The sequence below is a fragment of the Ziziphus jujuba genome, chromosome 8 (genome assembly GCF_031755915.1).
Source record: "Ziziphus jujuba cultivar Dongzao chromosome 8, ASM3175591v1".
NCBI classification, from domain to species: domain Eukaryota; kingdom Viridiplantae; phylum Streptophyta; class Magnoliopsida; order Rosales; family Rhamnaceae; genus Ziziphus; species Ziziphus jujuba.
The window spans coordinates 23,213,166-23,233,751 of NC_083386.1; the positions used below are offsets into that span (position 1 = coordinate 23,213,166).

The window sequence follows — 20,586 nt, forward strand, 5'->3', positions numbered from 1 at the left end:
AGTTCTTGTATTTCTTATATCTCCAACAACAAAAATCATCTGTAGATTGTAAATTGGATTGAAAACTTATTTGGTAATAAATTTCACTTCTAATGGAAAATCTTTCGGTTAAATTAGTTGTAAATATAAGTTTTTACTATTGTACAATTGCATGAAGTACTAAAGTTGAACACTTTGTTTTAATCTGCTGAAAGTTATTATCATAAATGATTCAATATCATTACGTGCATGTATCAGTTTGCCTGTGTACTAATCCATGATTTTATTCCTAAAATATGTGATAGAGTTCTCCTTTTTAATTTGATATACATTCCAATTTTTGAGATATAATAAATGAGAGCCCTCGTGTTAATTGTGCCTTGAAATATCTTTATAATTAATTATTAAATTTAAGAGTTTAGATTAATGGCATTGATGAAAGGAAAGAAGGTAGGAGAGAAGTTTTCTAGAGGAAATGAGGGACGAGAGTGAATTTGAGAGGAGCTTACAGTTCATAGAATCTGAGTGGAGTTGGTTGGGAAAGTTTTGTCCCTTTTTTTTTTTTTTTTTTGGTTTTTTTTTTTTTTTTTTTGATGGATGAGAGGAAAACCAGGGAAATAAAAGGCATGCCCAAACGTAGGACACCTTCTTTCCAAGCGTAGCCTTGTGGAGGCGCGTTGTACATCGTTTCTCATGCACCTCTTTGTCGTTTTTATTAACTTCCCTTCGATTATCTTCTACACGTGTGGCCATCCATGCAATGTCCATTTTCAGCATCACCTTCCTTTGTTCTTATATACCTTCGGTTTCACTCTTACGACGCCGTATTTGGTTTTTACCATGCGGTGCTCAGATCTACAAGACTACAATATTACAACGTCCGTTATGTTACGGTAACCAATGGCTAGACTTTATTGCCGCGTTCAAAGTCTTAATGGCATCATCAAATTCATTGCAACATCAGTCAATCTTCTTCTTCTTCCTTTTTTTTTTTTTTTGGGCCTTTGTCGTGTAGAATTTAATGAACAATCTTCGTTTTTATATTTTGTGTATATGATTTTTGTACATTTTATGAGATTTGGACAGGTAGCACCATTTTCACATGATTTACTTGGTTCAATGCTTGGCCAGAAAGTAAGATTGCCTTTCGTTTGAAATAATGATGAAGAAAAATTAGCTAATAATATTGAAAATGATAGAATAGATTCACTTCAAAAGGTCAAAGAGGCTAGATGAAAAGATATTTCGTGTTGCCTTGTGATTATGAATTTTGATATCTAGTTTATGGTTGTTTTATTAACTATAATCTCATAGTCCCCATATGTGTTTCATCTTGGCTTTGACACGTGCATCACAAATATATTACCCAATTTTTCTTTTCTAATCATTAGACTTATAGTTGTTTTCACCCACATAGGATCAGTAATTATTAGCTCCAACTTTCTAATTAGCCAAATGAAAATAATTATTAGGTTCGAATGAGGGGAAAATCATGAGATCTGAAGGAATTTTGACCATAAGGTATAGACTGAGGAAGACTATATGCATGGAAGTCAGACATAAGAGATGAATAAAATTTTATTCAATCTATTGTAAATTTTAGCAATCACATTATTATTTCGGGGTTTATAGGTTTCATGAATATTTACTCAATCAAACTTGGATCCTCACATAGTTTTCTTCTCATTCTTTTAGTAGGACCAGCCACAGCGAAAATAGTGGGTGATCATCCTGGATAAAATGCAACATCAAAACAAGGAAGAGAAAAAGAAAAGATCTTTAATCATAATATGTCTATATATACATTGAAATAGTTAAGTATATAATATCATATGAACATGTAATAATAATAATAATAGTAGTAGTAATAATAATAATCAAGACTACTTAATTACTCAAATATCACCCTTTTTTTTCATATTTGTAGGCTTATAATTCAGTAAAAATACTAAAAATACACCATATGTTCTGACTCAAACCATGGTCTCCCAACCACAATTATAATAATGACCCAAAAAAGAGCAGCACCTTTATATATATATATATATATATATATGTAACTGAAATAGCACTTAATGATAAAAAATTAAAACAAAAAAAAAAAGGAAATAGTAAAAGCACTTTAGTCGATTGTATACGAAAATAATTACTAGATCTGTTTTTTAACATACACAGATGTACTAAATTTATTACTTTTTTTGACCTAATATTTAGATCCATGAATTAACAAACTTTTTTGACCCAATACGTTCTTTCTTTCAGCAAAATATATATATATATATATATAGACATGGAATTGTCATATATAGGTTTCTATATGGGTAGTTTTCTTATGATATGAACATGAATTTTATTTTTATTTTTGATATTAGGTGAAAATTTATTACTCGTTAATTAGTAAAATGGAACAAAATATCTCTGTCCAGTAAAATGAATTATGTTATTTCTTTTGCAACTAATTATCTAGGTAATCAAGCTAATTAATTTAAGTAAGATCCCATTTATTGAAGTTGTCACCTTAAATGTTTAATTATATTTCATAATTCATAATAGAAACCTACCACTCGATAATATCATATATGCCGCACTCAAACTATGAGTCTAATAGAAAGGGTTCAAGCTATTAAAAAAAATAATAATCGAAAAAAAGGGAGTCTAATAGAAAGGGGATTATGAGTACCTAATAGAAAGGGGATTGCATTTTTATCTAAAATTCATGACTACGTGGTTAATTAGATTGCTCTTATGCATGCTTTTTTTTTTTTTTTTGGGTTAATTTCACTTCAGTTATTTTAATTTATAAGATTTTATTTTAAAAATAGCTATTTAAATTTTCAATTTTTCAATTGGTTTAGATTGGTTTCCTATCTTCAATTTATCCAAATAAATTGACAATGATTTTATCCAAAAACTTATAGTAAATTTTGAAAAAAAAAAAGATTCGGGTAAGAGAAGAAAATAATTGCATAGATGAAAATATTACCAATTTATTTAGCAAAATTAAATATTTAAATTGATCTACAACAAATTGAAATTAAAATTTAAACTATTATTTTGAAAGTTGAAAATTTAAATCATAAAATTTGACGAAGAATATAATTTTTTTTTCCCTTCGTTCCTACTAGACGTCGAATCTAGGTATTAACACTAGTTATCATCATTTGAGCTCTTTCCAAAGGCTGAATTCTGTATTTCAATAAATCATTTATTTCCGTACAAACCCAAATAAGAGATCATTATAAAGCATCATTTTGGCCGGTTGATTTTTAAGAAACTTCAAAGTCAATATCTATATCTAATTATGTATACTTATGGACATATTCACTTGTTTAAAAAAGGAAGATCAATTTAGGACAAAATAAAATGGGGATCGAGGTCATACATATAATTTATATATATATATATATATATCCACCCAAATCGTACCTCTTCCACTAGATCGTTAACAATAAGCTTAAAAACAATGGTCATCAATATATGGCCATAATAAGATGGCCATAAGTCCAACAAATGTCCCATTCTGGTTATCGCCAGAGAGCCTTACCAGTGGCGACGAACTCATGCCAAAAAGTAAAAAGTTACCCCACCAGACGTCCGTTATCGTTAGATTAAAAAGCCAAAAAAAGTAACTAACCAACCCTGGTTAGATTTTAACTCAAGCAGAGAGTTTGATTCCAGTTCTTCTCAGCCATTATAAATGCATTCCTTTCCTGTACTTTTCTTTCAGAGCTGCTCTTTTTTCTTTTTTCTTTAAAAAAAAAAAAAAAAAAAAAACCTTCTTTTTTGTTTACCTGTTAAAGTTTTTCTTCTACTTATGGCTTTTTATTACTTTTCTCTCTCTGTTTTCTCTTCATTGCTCTTCTCTGGCTACAGCTACAGTTATTTTGTTCTATTATAATTCCAGAATTGAGCTCATAGAAAATATATATATATATATGTACACGTGGACACCAAATTTCTACATGAAAAATCAGTCTCTCTAGGTATTTCATTACACTTGGAAAAAAACCCACGTGTGCATGCAGTGTTTCAAATAGATATCGAGTCTCAAAAAAAAAAAAATAATAAATAAATAAGAAAAAAATGTTCAACGGAGCAAACCCAGCTCCGGGTTACTACCAGTGCTTGACCAACCAGAAACAACAATTTTCCGGTATCGCTTCGGAGGAACATAATGATCGTTGTATGGACGAAGCAATATACGGCTCAGATGAATTCCGTATGTATGCTTACAAGATCAAACGGTGCCCCAGAGCTCGAAGCCATGACTGGACTGAGTGCCCATACGCCCACAAGGGCGAGAAGGCACAGCGCCGTGATCCCAGAAAATACAATTACTGCGCCGTCGTATGCCCGGCGTACCGGACGGGGTATTGCCACAAGGGCGAGCTCTGCGAGTTCGCACACGGCGTCTTCGAGTACTGGCTCCACCCTGCTAGGTACAGAACGCGCGCATGCAATGCCGGAATGCTCTGCCAACGTAAGGTGTGTTTCTTCGCTCATTCGCCCGACCAGCTCCGGCCGGAGATCAAGTTCAAGAACTATTGTCGGAATCATCATATGGTGGTTGACGGGTTGAGCAACCAAGGGATTGTTGTTAATAGGATTCCGACGATGGTGATGACGACCATCAGCAGTGGCGCTGGAGCCACGTCATCGCATCAGCAGCCTCAGCTGCCGCAGCTGCAGCAGGAGGAGATGAAGATTATTAGAGATGATGATGATGATGATGGTGATGACTCTTTCGACAAGTTCGCTGAATTCTTGAAGACTTTAAAGGCTTTGAAGATATCGGAGGATGATGAAGAGGAAAAGAAATCTGAGACTTCGGATTTGGAATTGCCACATATCAAATGGATTTCGGAGTTGGTGCAGTAAATTAAAAGAGAAAGAGGGTGAGATCAGCAAAATATGTAAATTTAAAGATGATGAAGAAGAAGAAGAAGATCGTGTGTGGATGAAGTAAATAGGGCTTTTTTAAACTTTTTTCCGTTTCATGTAAAGCAGATTTAATTAATGTCTTTTTAAATTTTTTTTCTTCCTTGTTATTATAATGTATGTATTTAGTGGTTTTAGGTTGCTGTGTTTTGTAACCTTTTTTTCGGGTCTTGGCTACAAAATCAATCCATCACTATCACCATATATAGAATTTTCCTATGTTTTTCTTTTCTACTAATTATTTTGATCTCGTTTTTTTCTATTTTTGTCAATTTTATAATTAAGGAATATTTCATCAATCTCAAGATTTTCTCAGAAAAATTTTCTGTAACCCAAGAAAAACGTGGAGATTAATGAAAAGGGGACTGAGCATTAGAGTTATATAATTAAAGGTGCTTGCTTTATATACAAGCTTTTAGATAAATCCCAACCAATATTAATTTCTAACTTTACTATATATATATATATATATATATATATGTGTGTGTGTGGACATTTGTTTTAATTAAATTGCACATCAGTTCGGTAAATTATTATGATTAGTATGGTATTTGTTTTAATATTTCTTATTAAATTGTTCAATCTTAAATCCAAAGTATATTAAAATACTTCATTTAATTTCCCCAACAATTAGCAAATTATAAATTAGCTGCTAAATTAGTGGCAAATTAAAAATAAAAAGTACCTAATCAGTCTGCTAATTGCTAAGCCAGCAAAGAACAACCAGCAGCCTGAAAGAAAACGCCAGCTGTAGGTTCAAACAGATGGAGAAGAAAACAAGCTAATAAAACAAACTTTGATTCCTATTCTATAAGAAAATGAAAAAAGAAGGGGGGGGGGGGGGGGGGGGGGGGAAGAGAAAATCATTTTCTTGTCTCGAATTTATATAGTTTTTATTATTATTATTAATGCTATATATTCAGCAATAAAATAACAGATAATTTAGTACACCACAATATGTTTTCAGCTGATTGAAAGCAAGTACGATGAATAAAAGTGAGAATTAATTTTATATGTTATTTAGCTTTGACTTTCAAATCCTGTAACCAAGTTAAAATTGACCCGGATTATCTCAATTTTTTAATTATTTTATCAACTCTTGTCCACTTTGATACAGATTATATGTGATTTTCATTTTTCACTTTGTTTATTAAAGATTTATTTAATTGAAAAGATGTAACCAAAGAACCTAATTAAAATCTTCTTCGTTGCTTTTTTTTTGGGGTTATTTTTTAATTTTTTTTTCTGATGATTTCTTTCTTGTCATCGCCTAAATGGTAACTGCAACTTGTATATATATATATATATATATTAGTTTTAAAAAAAAAAAAAGAAGAGAAAATAGATCGATGATTCGAACTTATCCACCGACTGTTTTCCCAAAAAAAAAAAAAAAAAAAAAAGGAAAATTGCATAATAAAAGGAATATTTCCGCCGATGTTATGACACATTATAAAGCAAATGCATGTAATATCCGATGCCTCATGAGCCTTTAATATCGAAAATTGTTATTTAGTAAAATATCGGTTTAATTAGTCCATTCTTAACTCAAACCTCGCGAGTAAGAACAAAACACTAACCAACGTACATCATTAAGCGATAACAATTTAATAAAATGCCAACATCGTTTTCTGTGCTTCTTAGGTGTAACCAAACCCTAAATTAGATCAAGTTTCCTTTCACAAAAATAAAATAAAATAAATTGTAGGAGCAGAAGATTAATAGTGAAAATATAAACAGATATTTATAAAATATGTTGAAATATATTCACACCATATGTTGAGAATCTATTAATATTAATTTTTAATTACCTCAATTCGCATTTTTAATATTTCATATACATTCTCACTTTATTTCAAAAAATATAACCATTCTAACTCTCTCAGTATATTAGTGGGGATGGAGTTGGGTTTGGTGTATACTACATATTCAAAAGAAGAACATTTGGCGGTATGTGGTCATGAAGTGAGTGAGTCGCTAAACTCCATCACCACCCAACTCTGAGTGACTCATTTTCTCACGCCAATAACACCCACACCACCACACCCTTCCAAAACCCAACAAAACCCAAAACTCCCCCCTCTCCATATATTCTCCAAATTCTCTCTTGCTCTTCCATGGTGTTTCTCTCCCTTTCCAGCCATGTTCTCCATTTCAAGGTATATCTATATTTGTATATATAAATGTGTGATAAATATTAGTGTAAGGTGTCATTGCCGTTGCATGTTGGTTTTACAGGTGGACTGAGTTATTCCAGCGCAAGAGCTTTCAAAACAGGAACAGTAGTGTCAGTGGAAGCAGGAACGACAACGACATCGTCGTCGTTGTTCCCAAGGAATGCTACCAATGCACCCAAGCTGGTATCCCTTTCTTCCATTCTACTCTCTGCCCCGACCCTTCCCACCACCCCCACTGGGAGGCCTCCGCCGGGTCATCGTTCAGACCCGCCCCGACAACCACCGTTCCGACCAGAACCCATTCCCAAGCCCAAGATCACCATCATCATCATCATGATCCGTTGTTTCCTTTGGGGCGAGTGGTCGACCCGCGTAGCAAGACAGTGAAGAGGTGGAACAGGGTGGTGTTGCTGGCACGTGGAATGGCGCTAGCCGTTGATCCGCTGTTCTTTTACGTGGTGTGGATGAGTGGGGATGGGTCCCCTTGTTTCTACATGGACGTCGCGCTGGCGATGATCGTGACCGTCGTTCGCACGTGCCTTGACGCGATGCATTTGGGGTACGTGTGGCTTCAGTTTAGGATGGCGTACGTGTCGAATGAATCCATGGTGGTGGGGTGTGGGAAGCTGGTGTGGGATGCTCGTGCCATTGCGTCTCGTTACCTTCGGTCTCTCAGGGGTTTCTGGCTCGATGCCTTCGTCATCATCCCTATCCCTCAGGTTTGGTTTGTTTCGCTTTTTGTTTTTTTAACGCTCTTTTTTTAAAAAAAATATTTGAAATTTTTCTTTAAGTTATTAGTTAGGAATAATATATTGTATACTGGTGGGTAAATTTCTAATCCATGGCTATATACTAATGTGAAAAATAAAAAAGTAATTCAATTTCTACATCCATTGGCAATAGTTTGACCAAAAATATTCTACGGCAAAAGAACAACTATCCGTACGGACTATGTTGTCCTGGATTCTCAAGAGCTTTAATTAATTTCCAGTAAATTATACAAAGTTAAATACTTCTCATATTATATACTTGCCATTCCCCAATTATAATTTGACCAAAAAATGATTTCTATTTTTTTTAAATAAAAATTAAAAAAATAAATAATATCTAGAACCGCCGACCTTATGATGTGATTGGGAAAAATTTATAACTAAATCAACCATACTATGATAATTAATAATTGATTGCCTTTAATTTTATTTTAATTTTTTATTAATAATAATAATAATAATATTTTTTCAATTTATAACATAAGAGGATTATTATTCGAAATTCCAAGTCAATACATTCGTTTCATTTTTTTTGTCCCTATATCTTCAATTTAAACATAAATTCATGGTTATACTGCTAAGTCATAGAAACATTGTATTTATGTGGTACATACTGAACCTCAGTTCATATTACATAATCCCGAAATATTGCCTTTTCAAATGATTCGATGAATCTTAACCTGAAGCACCTGTTAATTTTGCAGATAGTAATTTGGATTGTTGTACCAAAGCTGCTTAGAGAAGAACAAATCAAATGGATAACGAGAACATTTCTACTGAGCTTCTTATTTCAATTCCTCCCCAAAATCTACCACAGCATTTACTTGATGAAAAAGCTACAAAAGGTTACAGGTTACGTGTTCGGCAGCATTTGGTGGCGTTTTAATCTCAATGCCATTGCCTACTTAATTGCTTCCCACGTAAGCCTAATTTTTGTTTAAAATTAATTAATTCAACTTTTATTAAGCCTTTTTTGGATGTTGGAAATAAATCATATAATACATATAAAGAAAATTTAAATATATATATATATATTATTTTTTTATTTGGTTTACAGGTTGCTGGAGCATGCTGGTACGTTCTTGCAACAGAGCGTTTAGTGTCATGCCTCCAGCAACAATGTGCAATAAGTAGAAAGTGTAATCTCAATCTTTATTGCAATAATTCACAAGCATTTGGAAATACTGACGGGGTTAATTATTCATCAATCAATTCCAAGTGCTTGGATGTAGATGGACCTTTCAACTACGGAATTTACAACCCGGTTCTTCTTGTGTTCTCCAGCAATTCCCTCGCTGTTAGGATCCTTTATCCTGTGTTTTGGGGTTTGTTGAATCTAAGGTAAACATTTTACCTTATAATAAAAAAATATTATTTGTTAAGATTGGCTATAAATATATAGAATATTATGGTTTGCTTTTCGTATATATGCGCAGCTCTTTTGGTAATGAGCTAGAACCTACATGTAATTGGCTGGAGTTGATATTCAGTTGCTGCATAACACTTGCTGGTTTAATACTCTTTGTTACATTGATAGGGAATATACAGGTGATTGACTTATTAATTTTTTTTTTATTTTTTATTTTTTTTGATTGAAATGGAGCATGGTTTTTTAAGATGAATTTAACTTGGAAATTCCATGTAATGTTTTAAAAAAGGTTTTCTTGCATACTGTGATGGCAAATAAGAAGAAAATGCAGCTGAAATACAGAGACATGGAATGGTGGATGAAGAGGAGACAATTGCCAAACCCTTTAAGAGACAGAGTCCGCAATTTTCAACGCCATAGTTGGTCAGCCATGGAAGGACAAGATGAGATGGAACTAATTCAACACTTGCCCGATGGACTTCGAAGGGATATTAAACGTTTTCTTTGCATAGACCTTGTCAAGAAGGTAGTAATTGATCACAAAACATATAAAATTAAAAATTTACACAATCTTTCTTATTTGATTTTTATATGGATTCCTATTTTTACTTTTATATTTTCTCCAAGGTACCTCTGTTCCACATGCTAGATGATCTTATTCTTGACAACATTTGTGATCGAGTCAGGCCTCTAATCTACTCTGCTGGTGAAAAGGTGACTAAAAATGAATTTACATTTTCCGGACTATAATCTATAATCTATGCATCACATAACCATTTTCTGATTCAATGTTACAATGAGAGTGAAACAGATTATAAGAGAAGGAGACCCTGTTCAGAGAATGGTGTTCATAGTCCGTGGACGTGTAAACCGCAGGCAAGGTCTAAGCAAAGGGTTCATAGCAAACAGTGTGGTTGAACCAGGTGGGTTCTTTGGGGACGAGCTACTTTCTTGGTGCCTACGCATTCCGGCTGCGAATTGGCTGCCTGTTTCTTTAGCCACATACACTTGCATTGACTCTGCAGAAGGATACGCCATAGACGCACACCAGCTTCGCTATGTTGTCGACCATTTTCGTTATAAGTTCGCTAGCGAAAGTCTTAAGAAGACGGCCAGATACTATTCGTGTAACTGGCGAACATGGGGTGCAGTGGTCATTCAACTTGCTTGGCGCCGCCGTAGATTGAGGAATGGGACTAATCTTCCTATTTTGCAGAATGGAGACCCTGAGGATCGGCTCAGGCAATATGCGGCCTTCTTCCTATCAATTAGGCCTCATGACCACCTTGAATAAAGAGCATGTACTAGATAGTTGTTCAAATACTTATAAATAGGCGAAACTTTGCAACTAAAAAAAAAAAAAAAAAAAAAAATTAACAAGAAATGTGAACTAGTCATGATCCTTCCTGCTTCTACTCTTTGCTGGTTTAGTTTAAGCTAGAACAGAATAAATTAACTATGTTAATTGACTTCAAATATTGAAAATGTAGAAGGTGAATAATTATATATGTTATTCCCCAAAAATGTATATGTATATGCTCCTGGTCATAAGCCTAGCTAGCTAGTTAGCTGCCCATTTGGTTTTTGATAGCTTTTTGAAAAGTCTAGCTTTACTTCAAATTTTTATTTTATCTGTTTTCATGGGAGTTCTATTGGTTCTTACAATGATCAATTCTGCAATGTAAGAGTTGAGCTATACATCTTTGTCATTTCTACAGTAACATATTTTCAGTAAAATAATATACGGTAACTTTCTTCTTGGGAAAATGCAAATAATTTTATACTTAAACCATTTCATTTCGATTCCATTAGTAATGAGGATTCAGATTGATCAATCAGATAGATAGCCAATAACTAAAAGAAAGATCAATTCTTTGAGATCCTTCCTTTCTTCAAAATGAATTGGAAAAAAAAGAAAAAGGATAGAATCCCACCGATCCTCCTAGATGGCGCCCTTTCTGGATATATTCCTCCCCACTATTCAAATTTAGTTCATTGCCTATTAGAGGTAGAAAGGTAACTCTAATGGGATCCTCACTGACAGATACTGTTACCCTTTTATAGAATTATTCTTACATATACACAAAGGTGGATACCGCATCAATTTTTTTTATTTTTTTTATTTTTTTATTTTTATAATATATGGATCTATTTTGCTGGTATGATTCATACTAGATCCTGATGATGAAAATTTATCAGTTACCAACAAGAGGCAAAAAAAAAAAAAGCCAACTATTCAAACAATACTAATGTTATAAAATTCTTATCCCTACGAACTGTATTAAAAATTTAAAACATTGAACAAACTTAAATTAGTAATTGTAATCGGGCAGAAAACAATTTCATAGAATGATAATTGAGACTCACATTGCTAGTGATGGTATACTTAAAAAATATGACAACTCTTCCTAACGTAGACGCTCGTTTCTCACCATCTTCACTATCTTTATGCTCATTCCAAGTAGTGCGGATTATATTAGTCCACTCTAGTTCTTTGAGCATAGAAGTCAATGTATCTTCTTGACGTCAATTTGATGTACAATTTTTCTTTTTTCCAATTCCCTTTTGTACATCTGCTTCATTATATTACAGGATTTCAGAATATAGGAATCCTTGTAGGTCGGTTGCCCGTACACGAAACTTTAATAGCGCAGAAAAAGTCATTTTTTCCTTGTACACTTGGAATTATAGTTTATCGACACTACCATTTATAATATATAGTTTCATGTTAACATAAATCGATGTTCTACACTACAAGTAAAATTTTGGTACAATGTAGGTTGAAGTTGAATGTTTTGTTAATGTAAATCACCCTTTCAAAATGAAATGAATGTCCTATTATATTGATTTCATTGAATAACTTATTACACAAGTTACATTGATTCTTGATTCGTTCGAATGACTTCTTATAGACAACTCTATGGTACAGGGCATTTAAAAAACCCCAGATATAATAAAACCATAGGAATTAGTTTCACTTAGACTTCCTAATTTCAAAGGGTGTAAATCCAGATTAAATCGTCTGGTATGAGATGTGACCATATAAAGTTTAATCCACATATTTGAAGTAAAAGATATATAGATTCTACATGATTCAATCCAAACTTGATGAACAAGTGTATCAATGCATGCTGATTTGAATCACGAGGCTCTGAGATCATGACACGCATACAATCCCCAAAAATTATAACGACGTAAACACCCACGGCAAATTCTAGCATTAGTATACTGTACAAACCCAGCATGAACCATTAATCCGTGATTATTTCTTGTCTTAGCCACCACCACTGAGTAGAGAATAACCAAAAAAAATCCTACTAAAAAAAGAAAAAAAAATTATGAAAAGTACCACAGCCCAAATTAATCAATGCCTCCGGACCAGACCCCAGTTTATTCAGATTCCATATACATAAATTTTTATTTTTATTTTTATTTTTTTTGGTGAAAATTAAAGCATAAAACTAAAATTGAAAGTCTACTAGCATTGATTTTCTAACATAGCTAGACTTATACAAGAGAGACCCCGGACCCACAAAATTAACACAAACTCACAAAATGCATACAATAACATAACAATAACAACAACAACAATTCCAAACACCAAACTCTTTGTTTCAACTCCACATTTTGCATCATGCGCAGATCACGTGCGTTGGAGGTTCAGCTAGGTTCCATCTCAAGGAGCCTGCTGCTGCGGACCCGAAGTCACGTGCGGCTGCCCATACTGTTCGGCCCTGTCTTTCATCTCCCGAGCCTTACTAGCCAGCCTGTGCCTCGCTTGGTCCAGCTGGTCTGCACCAGGCGGGTGCTTTCCGGTCACGTAGCCGTAGATCCACGACAACACCGTCACCGCCGCCACGCCGAATCCGCCTGAAGCCAAGAATCCCACAACCAATAGCGAGACCGTGATCACGGCTGGGACAAGAACCGGGCTGAAGATGACGAACAGCGGGGTTGCTATGGTCAAAGCTATCACCGTTCCTGCTAAGATCAGACCAGAGAGGATAAGCAGCGATCCTCCGGCCGTCACGGCCGTGGCGGCCTTCACCACTTGTTGGGACCGGGATTGTTGTTGTTGTTGTTGGCCCTGCGGATACTGTGATTGTTGTTGGTAATGCTCTGCCATTTGAAACCTTGGAAATTTGATCGGACGGTGGAGTGATGTTTGATGAAAAATGATGGGTGGGGTGAGAAAATTTTGTTGTGTGTTAAAGTTGATGGATGTGGGGGATTTTATTTGTATATGGTGTTGGGGTGGGTATTATATACAGGGAAGGTGATGTGGAAAGTGGGGTGGCACGTGTTCAGTAAGAGTGTGCACGTGTTGAGAAGTCCTCATGCAGGGGTTGCATGCATCGAAGTGGCTCTGTTTTCAGACACGTCCGTTTTTGTTGTCTTGACTTGATGTTTGTTGAGGAGGACAAGAGAGAAAGTGAATATACAATGAATGGATCTATTTTTTTTTATCTATCAATGATTTGATACAACTTTGTTTTATACCATTAAGCATGAAATAAATGAACACAAGTGCAAAAGAATAATTGTTTTTTTATTTTTTTAATTATTGAAGTATAATTCTTTTATCTATTTATGATTAAAAAACAAAAAAGGTTGGCAAGAACTTGAGGACCTTCGGCTGGAGCTTTAGTTATAATCAAGTGAGGCTACACACATAGGGATTTTTTTATCTTATATGTTGTAGGCTAGTAGTAGGATCTCAACTACATATATATATATATATATATATACACAGTTTTATTATAGTCAACTTGTACATTTATATCAATATGCGCATGATTATATGTAATTTGTTTGACTCTCATTCTAGTAAAAATTGGCCACACCCACCTTATAATATGCATGCAAGCATATTATGCCAGAATCATATGCATACACATTTTTTAATTTCTATAAAATTTCAAAGATATAAATATTCAAATTCAGAATTATTATTTGAAAAAAAGAAATGGTACGTCGCTATTGAACTGTCTCTCCAGGAGCATATCATAAATGCATGTGTTTAATTGAGCCCTTTAAAAGCACCTCCTAGAGTTTGGTTCATATATAATTTGTTCTCACCCTTTGTTTGCACTATATATGGTGTAAATTGTTGATGGATAAATATGACCTTGATTCTAGTTGGGTATGCAAATGCTGAATACATGAAAAAGTGAAAAATTCAATACAACCTAATAACATAATGACATTTATTATTATTATTATTATTATTATTTTTAAAAAAAGCATGACATGTTAATTCTGTCACATTGTTAGACAAATAGATCCCTTATTTCCAGTGGTCCGGTTTGAGTTTCAATTTTTTATAAAGCCCAAAATAAATTGGACCATGAGAAATGGGCTCATAAGGATATAAATGGGTCAGTACAGTCCGTGAACACTTCAATAGCTAAAAGCAACAACAAAAATAAAATAAAACAAGCCGAGGCAAAATCTACAAAATTAGAGAGCAAAGAAACGATTTATAGACCTAACTCCCCGGCCAAGAAAGAAACAAACAACGATTTCTGCGAAGGCTGCAATTCTCTAATAGTCAAGCGAATAAAGACTGCGTTTGCTGCTGCTGCTGTATAGGGTTCCGGGCGGCCAATTATTCTGGATCTCAACGCCGGCGATCACCATGGTAATCTATCCCATTTGTTTAACCATCCAATCTTTTATTTTATTTATTTGTTTTTTCTTTTATTATTCTTGGTACATTTTTCAACCAAAAATTTAAAAAAAAAAAAATGGTGAAAATTATCTAAACTCTAAACCCATATCTTTTTTTTTCTCCGGAATTTTTGGTAGGTTCTTCTACAGCCAGACCCTTTTCTCAATGAGCTTACAAGCATGTTCGAGCACAGCACTGAAAAAGGCTCTATCTGGGTCACTCTTAAACGATGTAATTGTCTATATTTTGCCTATATACAGATTATGTTTATTGAGTTTGTGTATGCTTTTTGTTATTTGGCCATGTTCAGATTGTTTCCCATTTCTTAATTGTTTAATGGGATTTTGAATTTTTGACTGAATTTAACAAAGTGGGTCTTTTTTTTTTTTTTTTTTTTTCATTTTTTTTAGCGTCATTGAAGTCTAAGGTCCAGAGGAATAAGATGAAAACTGCCGGAGAAGAAATCGAGTATCGATGTCTTATTCGCGCAACGGACGGGAAAAAGACGATTTCAACTTCAGTATGTCTTTCTCAGTTCTTCATTTTGCTTATAAATATTTACATTGTTGTTGACGGCTTTTTGTTTGCTCAATTAAGCAGCAGTTGTTATTGTGAAATTTAGTAATTCTCTTGAGTTTGTTGGCTCCTATTTTGTTGTTTGAGTAAATTGATTTCTGTATAGAATTATGCATTGTGTGAGGGGATTTGCAGAAGTGAGTAATTGACAATGAAGATGGTATCTAAGTCTTGCAGTAACTTATCTTATAGTTTATATGTTTATTGTGATTTAGTATTTGTTTTTTATGTTGGATTAAATATTGAACAAGAACCATAGGAAATAGTTGGAAATATATATATATATATATATACACATTATAGAAGGATTGAATGACAGTAGAAGGTTTAGATTTTAGTTTCATTAGTTCTATAGGTTGAGTTGTTTCTAATTCTCTGTCGGTTCTATTGGAGGCTTAAGAAAAATAAGAAAGATCGGTTTTATGAGTTAAGTATATTTGATGTAATAGAATATATAACGAGATTGTTAGAGATGGGAAATTTGGAATACGAAGTTAGCTTCCCTCTCTTCTAAAATTTATGCTGAATTTTATACAATGCCAAGCAGGTTGGAAATAAGGACTCGTTTAGACTTTCTTTTTTTTTTTTTTTGGCTTTCCAGAAAACTATAAGAGCATGTTCAGTGGCTCTGTCCATTGGAGCTTATGTGGCAAAGAGGTTGGTGTTGATGCTTAGATGGCATAGAGTTTATTAATAGATAATGTCTATTTAAAATTCTTCTCCAGTAGGTTCTGTTTAGAATTTTAAATGAAATGAGTAGACATGTTAAGAAAGGAGATAAGAGGAGAGAGAGGAGAGAAGAGGATGTGAATTGGTGAGGAGAGAGGAGATATAAAGAGACTAAATTTATGATTCACACTGTCTAATACACCTTCCACAAGTGGAACATCTATTAGATGACTTCTATTTTTTTTCATGCCACCTTAGCTTGATATAGGTTTTACACAGTGACATTGGAGATAATTAAAAGACTGTCCATTTATCTAGTGGAGATGATTTTTTTAAAAGATTGTCTGTTAGTTTGATGTGGTAAAACTTTTTTTTTATATAGACAGGCCCAATGAATTATGCATTGTCCTACATGAAACTTTGGATATTGGAGTTGGTCGTTCTGGTGGATATTATCTCATATTAACTTTAGAGTGTGTTTTTAAGTGTTATTTTCATGGTTGGTTAGGTTAAAGAAGTTATTTGAAAAAGAAGTGGACACATAATTTTGAATGTTGACTGTAAGTACTAAGCATGATTATAAAAAACGTACGAGTTACGATTCGATCCATGTGATTCAACTCGTTTTATGGCCCAATCAATTAAGAACAGAAGATTTAATCGAAAGTAGAAAAACTCATACGGTTGTATCTAACATATCATGCGTTTTATGTGTTTTTAACGATTCAACGATTCAACAAAATAAAAATAGTAAAAAAAGGATTTTTTCTATATTCATCAAGATTTTCTGACCAAAACAATAAGCCCATGCCTTTTTTAGGTAATAGAGAGAAGAAGACCCTGTTTATTTACCTTCTACATTTTTCAGTTACAAATGTCTGCCAATGTAAACCTTCGAAAGAAACTAAACATGATGAAGTGAACAAATCTCATGGCCACATTGAACTAAAAATTAGAGCGAAGGAGAATAGAAGAAAGAGTTGTTGAAGTTAAAAAACAAGCTTGTGAGGCATGACTGCTGCAAAAGTCCAGAAGAAGATGTAGAAGATGAAGAAAAGTCAAGCTTTGAAAGAATAAAATACCTTTTGCCGTGATTTTCTAAAATAAGGGTAATTGTGGTTGGTAAACAACCTATCTTTAGGTTATTCAAGTGGTCTAGATTGTTTTATGATAAATATATATTTTTTTGGATGTTATGATAATTATTCTTTTTTTGGCATCCTAGATAATTATATATTAAAAGGCAATTTCACACTCTATTTTATGATTGTTTTGCTAAATTTATATGGTTACATTTCTTATAATTTGGGTATTGAAATTAATTCAAATTTGATTAACTTATTATACATGCATATTAGAAATTAAATATGTAAAATTAAAATACTGCATATCTTACGATACAAATTTGTTATGATACATGTTTTACAAAATTAACAAAACGATTCACAATTTGATAACCTTGGTACTAAGTACACTAATGTGATATTTTTAGGTGTTAAAGTTATTGATTATTATCTACGTACTTAGACAACTCAATAATGTTGATGTTGATGGTCTGCATAACGAATGGCCTTTTATGGCAAGAGTACTCTGCAGATGGTACGTAGGCTTTGTAAATTTCCTTTTTCCAAATATTCCCATCGTTAGAAGATAAAATAACACACATATTTCTACGAAAATAGTGCTTGAAGAGGACTTTATGGTGGAATTATTTACTGTTGCCTGGTCTATGCTAGATTAGAGTTGATAAAAAATTAGCTTATAATTATATACATTGGGGTAAGGTAAGAAGGGTTGAATTCAGTATAGAGAAGTGCTGAGTGTTTGGTGCGGTGTATTTTTTATGGATGATTTTTCACCTGTCCATCTTTTTGAGTTATTCCTGCATTTACCATGCAGTATCGAGTATTTAGGCTTTATTCTCAGTTTAAGAAAGTTTAGGCTTTGTGTAATGCTCTTAGCCTCTTACTATCAGAGCAGTTTTTAAATTCTGCTTCTAGTTTGGATGCTCTTTTGATTGGTACAGTTGATGCCATCTCTTTAAGAGTACAATTGAAGAGTCAAATGCCTGTCAGAGCACTAAATTTGACAAAGCTAGAGGAAACAGAAAATTGTATGTTAAAATAGGCCGTAAGATTACTAGAACCTGTTGTAGATCAATAACTTTGAATAGCCATACTATCATAAACTTGATAAAAATATAGAAGTTTTCCCCGTAGAATTTCTGCCAATTCAGGGCCTGGGTGGGGATAAATAGAAGAGTAGAAAAATTACTTGAGGACCATATTGATGTTTTAAGGATTGAAACTAACTAATATGACATATTTAATATTTCTCCCTGTGGGTTTTTAGTCTTTGTACTCAAATTTGATAGGCTTTGAGAAAGACTTAATTCATATCCGTCAAGGTCTTTTTTTTTTCTCTTGTAAGATTTTGATGCTATGCATATATTTTTTCAATTGAGCCTGGCTGATTATTTTCCTGGTTTGTTTATTGGAAGGTTGGTCCCAAGGATCACCAGCGCTTTCAAGCTTCTTATGCTACCATCCTGAAGGCCCACATGACAGCTTTGAAGAAGAGGGAGAGGAAAGACAAGAAAAAACTTGCAGAGACAGATAAGAAAGATGATGGGAGTTCGAAGAAACCCAAGACCTTATGAAGAAGCCCATCCTTTTGCTACCAAAGCTTTTTTTTTGAACCTCCAATACCTTTTGTTCCCATCTAACTCCGATTTTCTATGAAGAATACGAGGCTCACTTTTTTGGATTCTTTTTGTCTTTCAAGAAATTCAAAATAGAAAGTTTATGAAATCAAAGGGATTACATGGAATTGAGATTGTTTTTATGTAATGTTCAAATGCCCTTTTCTTATGGGTTCTATTTACATTGGATTGGATGGTTGATACCTTTGATCAAGTTGAAATTGATGCTGTCAAGGATTTCTTGGAATTGTTTTTATTTCTTATTTGGATGATTGATACTTTTGATCAGCACTGAGTGGATAAGCTAAAAACGTGAAATTTAAAGAAGATATTGTAAAAAATTATGGGCAATGAGTAGTTTGAGGTGATGACAAGTGATTTGCTTTAAGGTGTCGGGTTAGTAGTTGTGCTAACACAATAAGGACCATTTGGATAATATTTTGGTAATATAAATTTATGTTTGTTGCTTTCTTATATGTAATATTATAGTCCATTTATTTAATATTAAAATTGTTAGTAGTACTGCTAACACATAAGAACCTTTCAACGTATTTTGGTAATATAAATTTATATTTATAGCTTTCTTATATATAATATTAGAGTCGGTATATTTAATATTAAAATTGTAAATGTAATTTTTTTTTTTTGTATAATATTAACGATTAGTTAAATATAATTTTCTATCTGATTATATTTTCATTGCAATATTTTTAATATAATTTTATAATTTTATTTAAAAATAAAATGATACAATTAAATTTAATATATTAAAAATTATATGATAATTTATCAAATAGATTTAAGGTAGTATATTCAATCTAGAATTTAAAAGTGTTTAAAAGTTTAGAGGTATTCAATTTAGATTTAAAGGAATCTATATAAATCTAATGATATTTAATTTAAATTTTAATGGATTTTATAAAAGTCCATTAAAATTCAGGTGTATTTAATTAGGATTTTATAAAATTCTTTTAAAATCTAATGGCATTTAAAAAGTCATTGATTTTAAAATATTTTAAAAAATAATGGATTTTAATGGATTTAAAAGGATTTTAACAGTGAAATTGTGAAGAAAATTACCAATATGAAATTCAGTTTTAGAGGGATATATTCAATTTAGAGTTTGATGGATTTAAAATGAGTTATAGACTTTAAAGAATTTGATGTATTGTTATGAAATTCTACAGACTCCATACAGATTTTATAAGAATCCAACGAAATCTTTGAATTTAAAATTAGATTTTATATTAACAATTTTCTTCACAATTTTACTATTAAAATCTTTTCAAATCCATTAAAATCCATTATTTTTTAAAATCTTTTAAAATCAATGACTTTTTGAATACAACCAGATTTTAAAAGAATTCTATAAAGTCTTAAATAAATACACCTAGATTTTAATGAACTTTTATAAAATAAATCAAAATCTGAATTGAATATCATTAGACTTGTATGAATTCTTTTAAAATCTAAATCGAATACCTGTAAACTTTTAAAAATTTTTAAATCCTTCAAATTCTTAATTGAATACACATCCTTAAAATTACGGAGGTGTATTCAATTAATCTTAGGGAGATGTATTCAATTAAGAATTTGAATGATTTTAAAAGTTTTTAAAAGTTTAGAGGTATTCGATATAGATTTTAAAGGAGTTCATACAAGTCTAATGATATTCAATTCAGATTTTGATGTATTTATAAAAGTCCATTAAAATCTAGATGTATTCAATTAAGACT

At 32.6% G+C, this 20,586-nt stretch overlaps 4 protein-coding genes across 6 annotated transcripts; 3 read left to right on the top strand and 1 right to left on the bottom strand.

Annotated features, from left to right (window-relative positions):
• The first annotated feature begins 3,753 nt into the window (after window positions 1–3,753).
• Window positions 3,754–5,155, top strand: LOC107414101 (zinc finger CCCH domain-containing protein 54). Its single transcript, XM_016022198.3, has one exon. It carries the CDS (start codon window positions 4,063–4,065, stop codon window positions 4,855–4,857), a length of 795 nt encoding a protein of 264 aa, XP_015877684.2. The 5' UTR covers window positions 3,754–4,062; the 3' UTR covers window positions 4,858–5,155.
• Window positions 5,156–6,816: 1,661 nt separating this feature from the next.
• Window positions 6,817–10,818, top strand: LOC107414103 (cyclic nucleotide-gated ion channel 2-like). Of its 2 annotated transcripts, none has more exons than XM_060819408.1 (8): window positions 6,817–7,076; window positions 7,156–7,813; window positions 8,569–8,784; window positions 8,922–9,205; window positions 9,301–9,412; window positions 9,523–9,759; window positions 9,861–9,947; window positions 10,045–10,818. In XM_060819408.1, the coding sequence occupies exons 1-8, from the start codon at window positions 7,060–7,062 to the stop codon at window positions 10,525–10,527; spliced, it is 2,094 nt and encodes a 697-aa protein (XP_060675391.1). In that variant the 5' UTR covers window positions 6,817–7,059; the 3' UTR covers window positions 10,528–10,818. The 2 variants fall into 2 exon arrangements, with proteins under 2 accessions (XP_060675391.1, XP_060675392.1); XM_060819409.1 differs by having other exon boundaries at window positions 6,819–7,076; window positions 9,084–9,205.
• A 1,877-nt stretch (window positions 10,819–12,695) lies between these two features.
• On the bottom strand, window positions 12,696–13,468 carry LOC107414108 (oleosin Cor a 13). Its single transcript, XM_016022205.4, has one exon. It carries the CDS (start codon window positions 13,357–13,359, stop codon window positions 12,910–12,912), a length of 450 nt encoding a protein of 149 aa, XP_015877691.2. The 5' UTR covers window positions 13,360–13,468; the 3' UTR covers window positions 12,696–12,909.
• A 1,197-nt stretch (window positions 13,469–14,665) lies between these two features.
• LOC107414107 (signal recognition particle 14 kDa protein) lies at window positions 14,666–19,097 on the top strand. 2 transcript variants are annotated; one of them, XM_048471025.2, is made up of 4 exons: window positions 14,666–14,874; window positions 15,042–15,135; window positions 15,315–15,424; window positions 17,642–18,634. In XM_048471025.2, exons 1-4 carry the CDS (start codon window positions 14,872–14,874, stop codon window positions 17,801–17,803), a joined length of 369 nt encoding a protein of 122 aa, XP_048326982.1. In that variant the 5' UTR covers window positions 14,666–14,871; the 3' UTR covers window positions 17,804–18,634. The 2 variants fall into 2 exon arrangements, with proteins under 2 accessions (XP_048326982.1, XP_015877690.3); XM_016022204.4 differs by lacking the exon at window positions 17,642–18,634 and adding an exon at window positions 18,650–19,097 and having other exon boundaries at window positions 14,678–14,874.
• The last annotated feature ends 1,489 nt before the right edge of the window (window positions 19,098–20,586 follow it).